This window comes from Idiotropiscis lumnitzeri, chromosome 14 (genome assembly GCF_059441095.1).
Source record: "Idiotropiscis lumnitzeri isolate Australia: NSW breed Sydney's pygmy pipehorse chromosome 14, RoL_Ilum_1.0, whole genome shotgun sequence".
NCBI classification, from domain to species: Eukaryota; Metazoa; Chordata; class Actinopteri; order Syngnathiformes; family Syngnathidae; genus Idiotropiscis; species Idiotropiscis lumnitzeri.
The window spans coordinates 2,050,443-2,063,873 of NC_142404.1; the positions used below are offsets into that span (position 1 = coordinate 2,050,443).

Below are 13,431 nucleotides of genomic sequence, written 5' to 3' on the forward strand. Positions count from 1 at the left end.
CACATAGCGAAAGATTTAGCTCCTCTAGTTACCATGGAGCGCATAGGATTTAAACGCCTCATGAAAGTAGCCGACAAGAGGTACGCAAATATTTGTCGCAAACCGTACTTCCCAATATGGACAACATCGGGACAGGAGCTTAGACATGTCAAGCATTTTCCATCCACATCCGACTTGTGGTCGAGTCGCAACATGGATCCCTGTTTGAGCCTGACTGTGCATTACATAGACGACAAGTAGCGACTGCGCACCAGAGTACTCGAGACGGCACATTTTCCCGATGATGCACACTTGTTAATTTGCATTGACTTTTTTCCCATTTTATTTAGCATTTTATTTGCCGACCACACTAGCTCCTTTGCACATGGCATTATTTATATTGTTTACAAGAGACCTTCACACAAATCTAAGCCTTTGCACATGGCATTACAGCAACTTGGCGCAATCTATCTGCAGAAAACATTTTGCGAGAGGTACCCCTTGTCTCCTGTTCTTTGTGACATTGTTCAAATCATGCAAAGCAAGCTATCTGGAATGTTTATACAAATGATTTTTGTAATTTTATTTTTCATTGAAAGTAATGTGTACCAGTTGGTCAATAAAAAACAGTTAATATACATTTCCTGCATTAATTTTGATTTTGGTCCACGGGCGGAAATTTATCGCGCTTTTATCGTTATCAAGGTAAAATTGCTTAATTTTTCGCGATATTGATTTTAGGTCATATCGCCCAGCCCTAATTAAGACTCATCTTGGCCTAATAAACAATGTGACGCTTGCGAGACCGGAAAAAAATCATCAAGCACGCGAAATTTAGGACACGCCTGCATGGGCTTGCTGTGCGGATTTTTCACCGGTTTATAGAACTAAAAGGATCATGGGAGTGGTAAAAATGATGCAATTCTAATTCTGAACGGCAAGTTTTTTTTTTTTTTTTTAAGTTACCTAATAGTGTCATTGATAAGAGCAAAGTCATTTGTGTGTATTGCCATCGTGCACAGTGTAAATGGCCAAAAAACACGACATTATTAAGTTTAGTTTCCAACTGCTTTTTTTCACTTGCATCCTCCTCGCACAGGCTAACACGCAACAATAAACAGAGTCACACAGGTTCTCGCGATATCCGCGCACAACATGCGGGATGTTAACAATCTTCCTCTTTCTTTAAACAAAAAAAAAATACAAATAAAAGTGGCAGAAATCCTGAACATTTATAAAATGCATTTAACAGAACACAAATTCAAGGAAAAATTCACATAACATTGATAACATCACTGCACCCATACGCCTTCTTCTAGGGCTTTAAGAAGCATCAGGGGAGAAGCACCTTTTTTTGTTAAGCAGTCAGCAAGTTGTGACTTTGCATCTGACCAGTGCACTTCTTTGATTTTATTTACCTGAAGCAGTTCTTTGATACTGCTTATTTCTAACCTAAGTCTCTTTTCTGTGACCTGTTTTGTGGCTTTAAGAGCATCAAACAAGGAATGGTTATCAGTGACACAGATGAGAGTTAGAGTATTCAGGTCAGCTTTTCCAGTGGTAAGCTCAGAATAGAGTGTAGCCAAGAAGATGGCATTGTCAATACCATCTGACATAGCCAATGTTTCTCCTGCCAGTGTACTCCTCACTACACGTCTGATTTTCTTAGATTTCCAAAACAAAGGGGAGAATTTTCCAAATTTTCCCGTGAGAGCAATTAAAGACCCTCCCTGTGTGCCTCCATCTGGAAGATTCCCCAGCGAAGCATCACTGAAGACAGTCAAACTCAAATCATTTTTTCCCAAATACTGAAAGTGTGACTTTCTCTGACTTAAGTTTCCGTATCACCTTGTTGGTTTCATGTATGGACTGAACAGTAGCATTTTTAATGTTTGATGCCAGGCTGCATGTGTCAAACATAACATCAGGTCTTGTTTGTTTAGCAACCCACAAAATCTGTCCAATTTTGGACCTGAGCTGATCTCTCTCTGACTCATTCAGTGGAGCATCTCTCTGTACAGCACGCGCCTTCTCTAAAGGAACTGGTTGTAGGCTGTCAATGTAAGTGTTCTGATGCACCTGCACTACACCGTCAACAGTTGCAATGTCTATCCCCACATATGAAAAATTCTCATCTTCTTCACGGCCCACATGAAAAGCAGACTTAATTACAGGGATAACATTGAAAACAAAGTTCCTTGACCCGGCCCAAAGAAAATCATCCACATGACACGCCAATAATCCTGTGACGAAAGATTGCTCATTCAGCCAATAGAATATTGTGGGGTCAACTTGTGACATTTTACCACCAGTTTTCAGCATGAGTTGTCCGTCTTTGTTGTACCAATAGAGGGATGCGTCCGCAAGTCCATATACGCATTTCTTTAGTTTCCATAGAACGCTGCTTCTGTCCACACCAGCTTCTGGTGGGGGGCGAATGTAAATGTCTCTCGAGAGTTCCATTCCATGTAGAAAGGCTGACTTAATATCCATAGAATGAACCGTCCACTTGTTTTGACATGCCACAGCTAACAGCAATCGAAGCGACTCGGATGCGCATGTGGGAGAATCTTTTTGCAACTCGTGAATATTGATTTCCTCAAAACCTCTCGCCAAAAGGCGAACTTTAGGTACAATACCATTAGCAGTTTCTTTCAGTGTACAAACCCATCGAGTAGAAACACATTTTTGACCCTTGTTAATGATCTCTTCATAAACATTGTTCTTTTTCCAGTTATCAATCTCTTGCTGTTTAGCCGCATCAAAAGAGATGTCTTTGGTAATGAGTACATCGGCATCAGTATTTTCACAATCTGTGTGAAGATTATCAACCTGTGACATATCTAATGCTTGTCTTTGTCCCTCACTTCCATTAGGTTCTAGCAGCTGCAAATTGTACCAATTTTTGTATTGCTCCTTGGCCTTTCCTGCTCTGCCTAAAACTCTGGCAGTGTACTGAGTATCATCATCTTTCTTTGTAAATGTGACCACCTGACCCCTTTTTAATTTTACATCAGTTGATGAAACAGCAGGAGTTACATCACTCCCTGTTTCTGGGCCCATCTCATCAGTCTGTCTGTTTGTGTCTTTATCATTTATTTCTGTGTTTTCAGTCATTTGTTCTCCTCCATGAAGACTTTGTTCATCATCTGAATTCTCTAACACATCAGTCTGAACCATATTTTCATTTTCTATATCATTGTTGGGAACACTGGTAAGTGCAGGTTCATGCTCATTCTGTGCATTTAATTTACTTAGCCTGGATTGATGTACTCTGACAAGAATTCCGCCATATCTTACGAACACAACGGCTCCATCCTGACCTATAACTACTGCGGACCCTTCCATTCGGAACTATCCTGTCGCTTATAATACACTTTGTCACCTGTTTCATACATTTCATCTGTAGGTCTGAGCTGCTTACGTAATGCCCTCCTAATTCTTTCAGAGCATTCCACCTCTGTGAAAGCCTTTCTAACAGCAAGTAATGCTGTTAAGTGTTGCCCTACTCTAGTAATCATATTTGTACTCTCTCGAGCAGGTGGTCTATCAATTAAGACAGACAAAAGATTGGGACTGTGTCCAAACACAAGCTGGTGAGGACTATAACCATGCACATTGATCAGACTGTTTTTGGCCATAAGAGCCCAGTCGAAAGCAGTTTGCCAGCCACACCCATTTTCCTTTTTTACTTTCAAAAGTGTTTCAGTCAGAGTCATATTGTGTCTTTCCAACAAACCGTTGCTCCAGGGACTGTACCCCACTGTAGTTTTTGTCTCAATATTGAATTTCTCCGCCATGTCTCTAATCTCCTCATTATTGAACTCTCCACCGTTGTCCGTGAAGATCCGCTTGGGGGCACCGTGAATACATATCCACGAATGAATGAAGGAGCTGACTATATCCGAAGGTTTCTTAGACCTCACAATGTTTCTAAGCGCTAAATCGTGTGAAGTCATCGATGATGTGGAGGTACCACACACCAGGTTCCAGCTCATGTAGATCCTTTGCCACTGTTTCATTGTATTCGGAGGCTAAGGATAAGCCAACAGCCAGTTTGGGCTTGGTCCTGCTGTGTTTCTGACATATCTCACAGTCACGAATGATGTCCTCCAGAATGATCAGGCAGTCTTTGTCAGTTATTCCAGAGCTTTGAATAAGCCTCTGCAGCCGGTCTGCGGAGGCATGACCAAACTGCTTGTGAAGCTTCAGGAGCACTTTGCGTTTTTCTTTAGAAGACATCCCTGTTGTGACAATAAGTACTTCACCTTCATTGCTGCTCACCTTTGTATTTCCATCTCTTATGTCCACACAGTAGTGTCCGGAACTGGTGAACTCAAGAGGCACTTGTTGCTTAAACATGACAACTCTGTCATTCTCCATGTCTAAAACAGTCCCTACTTTCTTTAAAGACATTTTGCTCAACAATAAAGGAATATCAGCAGGAACAACTTCTTTTCAATGTGACATTTTGTTTGTCCAATCTTGGCTGGGGATCTTTACTTTTCTATTGGAGTGCACCACTTGCCCATCTCCAAATCTAAAAGGCCTGCAGCCTGGAGATTGTGTTTGCTGCACAACTTGACTTTGGTTCAGTTCTTTAAGGTAACAATCCAGCCACTTCTCACCTCAAACAGTACGGGTGCATGCAGTGTCAATTATGGCCGATCCCAGTGATTCAGACAAAAATATCTCAGAGTTGAAGAGTCACAATCTTGGTAAACAGTGTGATGTTATACTCCTCTACACCATCGCCTTCCGTCAACTTGACTTCATTCCTCCGATGAGGACAATCCTTCGCCCAATGATAGTGCTTTGGCAAATAGCACATTTTGTTCGCTTGCCATATTTGTCGAGTGAATTTGTACCTTGCTGTGGCGGCCGCTGTCCACTCTGTGACGAGATGTTGCTTCTTCTGAAATTTTTGGATCTTCTTTGCTTTTGATCCGTGAAAAAGGCGTCATCCTTCATCTCACTGCTATTAATTGCGCCGGTGATTTTCCCTCTGAAAATCCTTTTCAACGCCGATTCCATCGATGCAAATATCAAGTCCTTGCACGCCGTAAGTGCAAGCTGTCTATTCTTCTCCTCGAGACACACTGTATCCAGTAGTTTAAACGCTAACACAGCGTCAGGGCCATGTTGTACTTTTTCATCCGGTTGTATCTTTGCTCGAAGTCTATTATATAGTCCGCCATGGACGCCACACTGTCTTTTGCTATCGAGTCAAAATACGAATACGCTTCATAAGCGCAGTCTTTTTCTTCTCTCAAGAACACCGTGTCCAACTTAGCGAGAAGTGTTCCCATACCATTTTCTTGATTTAGATCCTCCGTGGATATTTCCAAAGCAGTCTCTCGGGCTCTTCCTTCGAGACCCAGCGCCACAGCAAGTGCCTGCTTCATTTTTTCCAGCACTCGTATGGTCTGGATTTGTCGAATTTCTGCGGTACTCTATAGTTGGAAACCATCCTCTGCTACCATGTAAATGGCCAAAAAACACGACATTATTAAGTTTAGTTTCCAACTACTTTTTTTCACTTGCATCCTCCTCGCACAGGCTAACACGCAACAATAAACAGAGTCACGCAGGTTCTCGCGATATCCACGCACAACATGCGGGATGTTAACACACTGAACTACCATCGTGGCACGTCCAGTTTAAAACACCATTTGATGGCCAAGCACAATGCTAATGCCAATTCTCCAGCCAATTGTCAAACTCAGGCATCCATCGATAATTTGCGACAGAAACCGGTGGGTGGATCAACTAACAGACTCGCCGAAGCCTTAACTAGGTGGGTGGCCACTGCGTGTTAGCATTGTGGAGGAATAAGGTCTGGTTGAAATACTTCACATTGCGTCCAACGACTGCACTTACGAATTGTCTTCGAGATACACCATTGCAAGGAAGCATACATGGACACACGCGCGCACGTTCAATTTAACACTCACCCGTCACGAGACGCGGCAGACAACAGACACGACATAGAGGAAGACCAAACAGCGGGGGAGCTTCCGCGTTTCTTAAATATGTTTGTTTCGCGCGACAATTATGTCAGCTGATCCCCAAGGGGAGGGGCAAATCATATATAGAGTGAGTTGTTTGGAAAGAGGGGGATGAGAGGTGCTGCAGTGAAGGTAGTACTGGAGAGCTAGACAGTGACGCATTTTGCAATGTAGCTGACATGGTAGTTGTGGTTGAACTCCATTCAGTGGTTTTGTAAATATATAGATAGACACCCTTATTTTTGTAAATTACTATATTGTCACTTTTTCTGGGTTTTTGGACTTTTCACTGTGTTGCGCTTTGGAAGGGCTGCACAATAGACATCACTGTTGCACATATTCTGGTTACGCCATTTGTTTAGGAGGAGGTCAAAAAGGAACCTGCGACATATGGTGTCAGAAGTGGGATAGCTAGCCGGAAAAAGACAACCCTCCTTCCAAGGCAGCACAAAAGACTGTCATCCCCCCAATCCCAATCACCTGGGTCGTCATCATCAGAGATGGATGAAGAGTCAAAGCAATCTGCAGCTGCCCCAGTTGCCACAGCGGTTCCACAACCAGGAGAGGAACTGATGACGATGATCAGAGTCTTTTTGGCAACACAAAATAGGAGAGAAGAGATCCTGTTGGCAGAAATGAAGGGCCTGAGAGCTTCTCTTTCTCATGGCGACTACAACCCTCAACAAGCACTCACTCCACCTCCACAACGTGGTGCAACATCAAGCACAGAAACTGCCAGCAGTCCCAGGCTACCTCTGCCAACACCTGCACCTCGTCATTTGCAGCAGATGGCACCACAAGATTCATCTTCGTTTCAGCTGTCAGGTGTTATCAGCCAACCTGAGCAGTCAAGGCCAGACTTCAGGAGTTACTCAGATCCCAAAATACCCCAATATCAAATGGGGGAGGACATTGAAAATTATTTACTGCGTTTCGAGCGCATGGCCGGGACCTGGAAATGGCCTGAGAGTGAGTGGGCGTGCCGACTCGTTCCATTGTTGTCTGGGAAGGCACTGGAGGCCTATACCGCAATGGATGAAGAAAGGGCCCACTGCTACCACACCCTAAACGCAGCACTGCCTACAAAGTTCGATATCTCGCCAGAGACTTATCAGCAGAAGTTCAGATCCACTACAGTACCCCCTGGTGAAAACCCCACCGAGACCTACCACGGCCTGAAGGGGTCTACCGACGCTGGATTCGACCAGAGCAGCGAAGCAAGGAGGAAGTCGGCGACGCGGTCATCTTGGAGGAGCTACTTCGTGTTCTTCCAGCAGAGGTGAGGACCTGGGTGAAGGAGCATAAGCCAACCGAGGGACTCTGCGCTGCCAAGCTGGCCCTGCAGTACCTCAACGCACGCAGAGGAGGACCTCCTACACGACCCGGCAACATACACCGACCAGCTAATCCCCAACCTCAGCATAGACCAACCTGGAGAGAGCCCAGCCAGAGGTTACCAGGTAGCTCCAACGCAGCCCCACACCCACCTGGAATCGGTAAGGACTTTCTTTGTTTCTACTGTCAGCAACCAGGCCACAAGGCTTCAGTGTGCCCTGTTCGAAAAACTAAATTGGCTGGTGCCTGCTATGTTCCCCGCCCCGAGGGGGGAACCAAGCAAAAGAGACGACAGCGTATTAAGAGAGTGACTTTTATGGACCAACAAGTGAATGCATTATTAGACAGTGGCAGCTTCATGTCGTTAATTTGACAGGATATTGTGCCAATAACCTGTGTGAACTATGGGAAGCAGGAAGACATTCTATGTGTACATGGGATAAGCACCCTTATCCCACAGCTGAGCTCAGTGTAACAATTGATGAGCAGCCATATTTGTTGACTGTCGGGGTGGTTGAGAAACTGCCAGTAGCAGCCATTTTGGGATTGGACTTGCCAGTTCTCCTGGACTTGCAGCAAGAAAAACAACCACTAAAAACTGACTGTGAGCAAAAAGACTATGTAAATTTATTAGGTCCAGTACTTACCCGAGCTCAGGTAAAAGCGGGTGTCCCATCCAGCCCCGGCCTTAGGAGTGATCCGGGTGATAGTGATACTCAAAGGCCCGGTAAAAAGTATCCCGGTGTTCAACCGCTCCCAGACTTTGACAATAGTCTGTTGGACGGTGGGACAAAGGGGCCCAGGAAGTCACGGCGCCAGCGCCGCTATGAGAAAAAGTTAATGTCGGCAGAGCCTCAACTAGAAGACTCTTTAGAAAATCCAATGTGGTCAATTCCACAAAACATGTCGGTACTTCAGAGGGAGGATGAGTTATTAAAACCCCTGTTTGATAAAGTGACTGAGGGGACAATGGAAGGTTGTGTCGGGAAGGAGCAATTTCGGATCGAGAATGGGGTCTTATATGCTCCTGATAAAGATCACTAACGCCTTGTTGTCCCTACTAGCTGTAGGTCACTTATCATGCACCTAGCACACACACTTCCATGGTCAGGACACCTCGGTCGCAATAAAACATATTTGCGTATTAGTTCACGTTTTTACTGGCCATCCATGTACACAGACATACAACATTACTGCGCCACATGCCCCACATGCCAAAAAACCTGCTCTATCCGCAGGTGTGATCGAGCATTTTTGCAGCCGCTCCCGATAATCTCAACTCCATTCCGCAGGATTGCTATGGACATTGTGGGTCCTTTGACAAAAAGCAGTGGTGGACATGAATACATCCTCGTAGTGTGTGACTACGCCACACGTTTCCCAGAGGCATTTCCATTGCGCACAATCACTGCTCCGGCAGTACTTTGTGCCTTGGTGCAACTCTTTTCCAGAGTTGGCATACCAGAAGAGATTCTAACAGACCAGGGAACCAATTTCACTTCAAGGTTAATGCAACTGGGCATCTCCGCCATCAAAACCACTCCATACCACCCACAGACAGGTGGACTAGTGGAAAGGTTCAATCAGACCTTAAAGAAGATGCTCCAGAAATTTGTGGATGATACTGGAAAAGACTGGGACCGGTGGCTACCATTCTTGCTGTTTGCCTATCGCGAAGTACCTCAGGCATCAACAGGTTTCTCTCCCTTTGAACTCTTGTATGGTTGGAAGGTTCAGGGGCCATTGGACTTGCTTCGAAAGGCCTGGGAGGCACCTTCCACCACGTCAAGTGACCGGGGGGTGGTGAAATTTGTGCTGGAAATGAGGGGGAGACTGGCCAGGTACCAGGAGGAGGCAGAGGTCAACCTGCGGGAGGCCCAGAAAAGCCAGAAGACCTGGTATGACCAGCAAGCTCGCCACCGGGAGTTTAAACCCGGCCAAAAAGTATTGCTGCTTCTCCCCACATGCAACAACAAGCTTTTAGTAAAGTGGCAGGGGCCATATGAGGTCACCCGGAAGATGGGTCCAGTGACCTATGAGAGTTTCCATCTGGAGAAGAAAAAAAAAAACAAAACAGACTTACCATGTGAACCTCCTCAAAGAGTGGAAGGAGCGTTCAAACCAGGCTCCAAAGGAGGTCCTACTCGCGCGGAAGGTGGAGGAGGTAGGGCTGGGCGATATGACCTCAAATCAATATCGCGAGAAATTGAGCAATTTTACCTCGATAACGATAAATGCACGATAAATTAGTCGGATGTAGATGCAAAATGCTTGACATGTCTAAGCTCCCGGCCCGATGTAGTCCATATCGGGAAATACGGCTTTCATGAAGCGTTTAAATCCTGTGCACGCCACTGTAACTAGAGGAGCTTTATCTTTAGCTATGTGCTAGGCTATCACGTTCACCTCTGAGACGTTCTCTCGTATGGTGTCGCCTCCGTTAATGGGCTGTTGTCACTTGTCGAACCTTGCTTCTCACTTTGAACGTTCATCACAGCATGGTTGTGTTGTGGGTGGTGAAAAAGCTTCTGGATTTGAATCGCCGGCTACGACAGCGACGTCTGTTTTCTTTCTCGATTAGACGGGTGGAGTCACGTGACTAGAGGCGCTGTAGCGGTCTTAAAGGGGAGGGGCATAAACATTGCCGCAGACAGAAAAGGCTTTTCTTTTTTTTAAACACTGAATTTACCGACATGGGCAAAATGATTTCGGTCATTGTAATAAATTTCGGTAACGGTAAATTTTTGGTTTATCGCCCAGCCCTAGGAGGAGGACGACGATGATGATGATGAAGAGGCAGAGCTGGAGCCCTCGACTACGACAGATGCGCCTGCACTGGCACATCTGAAACCCAAGCAAGTCACAGAGATGTGCTTAATTTTCAAGACGGTGCCTTCTCTTTTTTCGGCCAGCCCAGGGAAGACGACGGTGGTAGAACCCGTCATTCGTCTCAAAGAAGGGCAACCAATTCGTCAGCGCCCCTACCGAGTTCTGCAACACTTGGTGGAGAGACTGGCCAAGGAGCTACAGGAAATGCTGAAGCTTGGAGTCATTGAGCCTTCCAAGTCGGAGTGGTGCAGTCCGGTGGTTATCATCCCCAAGAAAGATGGTTCCCGCCGCATCTGCATTGACTTCCGGAAGCTCAATGCGATCTCCCAGTTTGACACTCATCCAATGCCCAGAATTGAGGACTTGCTCGAGAAATTGGAGCAGCTAAATTTATTACCACACTCGACCTGTGCTAAGGATACTGGCAAGTTCCTCTGGAGGAGTCAAGTCGACTACATCTTGTGTTTATAAAACTAAATGATTATTATAGTGAAATGATCTTAATTTTTGTATTTGTCAATTAATACCATTCATGAGTTGTTGGAGTTCATTTCAAATGTATTTATTTTGGTATTGCGGTACAGCCGTGGCTACAGAAGAAGGAAGGTCAAACAGTTGTCACCTAGTGACCTTTTAGTCTTATTTTGTACTCGTCAAATACATTTTAAAAATAAATTACTCTAAGACTAAAAAACAACAAAAAAAACCCGTAAAATCCTGTGTAGCAAACGTACAGTAGTTATGACGCAGACTTCAAGCATCATCGCACTGAGACTTTGAAGTCAATGCACACTAATTTGCCGAATGAGGTTTTCATTAGTGTTATTATTATTTCGCAGATTATCGGCATCTGCCTTTTTTATTTATTTTTTTTACTTTCAAGGCCGATAAATTAAAAGATGGTTTATTTTGGCTCGCTGCAGCACACTTGTCTCTCTCTCTTTGCTGCACTTGTGGCGGTGCCTGCAGAAGCAGATTGGCCTGCCCACAGCACCATCTGATTGGTTGCTTGTGCAGTGGGAAGCAACCAACCAGCATCAAGTTGCCCGCTTGCTTTTTCACCTCGAGACACACGCACAGGAGCGGTCCCGCGAGCAGAGCAACCAAAGGCAACAGACTTTGCCGAAATTACAATAAATGTCAGGCTACTTCAACTCACAACTAATAGAAAACTATTTGCCGTAGTAAACTTTAAAGAGATGTTTGTTTTAATTGAACTATAAGACATGCAGCTGAGTCTGGGAGCACTTTTTGTCAGACTTTTAAAACCACGTTGTCTATTTTCTTGCATCTAAAAAAACTCTAATATGTTGTAAATCACTAAAGTTGTTTAATAAACATGTGCTTAAAGTCAATTAAACTAAATCAAGTTTTGGAGTTTTTATTTTTCAAAATATAATCAAAACGAACTATATTAATAAATTTCAAACTATTGTAACCCTGGTGTGTGTATGTGTGCGTGTGCGGTTAACAAGAAGCCTCACCGAGATTGGTGCAATGGAGTGGGTGAAGTACTGTCGCCACAGGTCAACTCCAAACAATCTGCAAAAGAATCAAACTGAATATGAGCCAGCTGCAAGCAATTCCATCACATGCGTTTGAATACAAACAACTTCACCATCATCGCTGCAGGCGATCTCTAACTCGTAAGGCAGCTCCTCCTCGCCGCCGCAATCCACCTGCATGTCACAGTCCGAGCTGCAAGACACAAATGCAGTATTTCAATCCAAAATGTTAAATATATAATGGCCGTCAATTATACTGAGGTTTTTGCTTTTTACAGGCCAGCCCGATCCTTGTACTCCATGAATAGCGGGGTTCACCTGTTCTACCGTCCGCCCGCATAAATCTAGCTTTTAAGATTGCATCCCAAGATGTCAAAAGGATTGGCATCAATGGCTGATCGTGGGCACACCATTATTTCTTTCACGTTTCCTCATACCCATAGCAACTAAATCTTCAACAGTAATTTTTCAGTTTCGTGGGCTGCAGTTTCTTGCATGAGGATAGAATTATTCTATGACTCTCCTTTCTATATCATGACAAGAAAAGCTGAGTTACAAAATCCACATATTTTAAAAATGAATACCATATTTTCCGGACTATAAGCCGCCACTTCTTTCCTAGATTTTGAACCATGCGGCGAATACAACGGTGCGGCATTTCTGTGGATTTTTCTTTCACTGGTAGGGGTGCTCTACAGTTCAGAAAATACGCTAAATAAAGCTCCATTTTTTTTCCTCTTGGGTCTGATCTGTTTTAATTAGGAATTAAGTTGTTGTTGTGTTAAAAGGCACTGTTTTAAGAAACTGTTTATGTACCTTTATGTTCATTCACATTACAAAATCGTTCTGTACATGCAGTAAACAATGTTTTTTTTTTTAACATAGAAAACTGCGTGTTAAGTCTGGTGCAGCTGGTATATCTTTTTTTGTTGTTGTTCATTCCCCAAAAAGAGTTGCGGCGGCTTATATATAGGTGCGCCTTGTTGTCCGGGGAATGCGGTACCTTGGTACCTTGACTTACAAGTGTCACAACTAATACATTTTGTCTGCGAGACAGAATCTGAATTGTGAACCAGCTTCAAATACGCCACTAAAGTGAAGCAAAAAATAAATAAATAAAAGGAGCGAGCGACAGTTGCAGATGTGCTTTTCACCGTTTAATGAACCGGACAGTCAAACACACAAAAAAAAAAACAAAAAAAAAACAGTAAAACAAAACAAAAAAACAAAAGTAAAACTGTGGTGTCAGAGCGCCTAATGTCTGCCTTTTTAAGACACACTTACTCATATTACATACGCATTTATATGATTTATACATGTGTGTCTGTGTGAGTGACTTTGGGCTTAATTACACTTCCATTTACATTTATGCATTTTAATTTGGGTTTGGTTAAATTACATGAAACAATAGTGATTTTCTTTATCTTTATTAAAAACATTTGTGTTTCTGGGTCACATAGCAAATTCAATTGCTAAAGTTAATGTACCAGTTTAAGTAAAATTTGGCACACAGTGTAGTTATGAAAAGTCAAGTTAATATTAAATAATGAAATGAAAACAGTTCGGGTGTTGGGACTATGAAGAACAGAATATGTGTGAATCTTTTGACAATCTTACCTCGCATCTTTGGCCTCGCAATGAGAGGCAGTTGAGGACAAGCAGAAAGCTGTGACAGAGGCAGTTTTTTCCTGCTTGGTCAGGTGGATGGCGGAGATCTTTCTGGTCACGGAGCCCATCAGAGCGCCTGAGGGATGGGACAGTAGTTAAGAATATCA

The 13,431-nt window shown here is 43.8% G+C and overlaps 1 protein-coding gene across 2 annotated transcripts in view; it reads right to left on the reverse strand.

Moving 5' to 3' along the window:
- The window catches only part of ttll4 (tubulin tyrosine ligase-like family, member 4), a 37,013-nt gene that overhangs the window by 13,932 nt on the left and 9,650 nt on the right, over positions 1 to 13,431 (reverse strand). For both annotated transcript variants that reach the window (XM_088314273.1, XM_088314274.1), the window contains exons 4-6: positions 13,274 to 13,400; positions 11,770 to 11,849; positions 11,636 to 11,693 (exon numbers count right to left, since the gene is read on the reverse strand). In XM_088314273.1, coding sequence (XP_088170399.1) covers positions 11,636 to 11,693; positions 11,770 to 11,849; positions 13,274 to 13,400 — 265 coding nt within the window. The remainder of the gene's footprint in view (positions 1 to 11,635; positions 11,694 to 11,769; positions 11,850 to 13,273; positions 13,401 to 13,431) is intronic.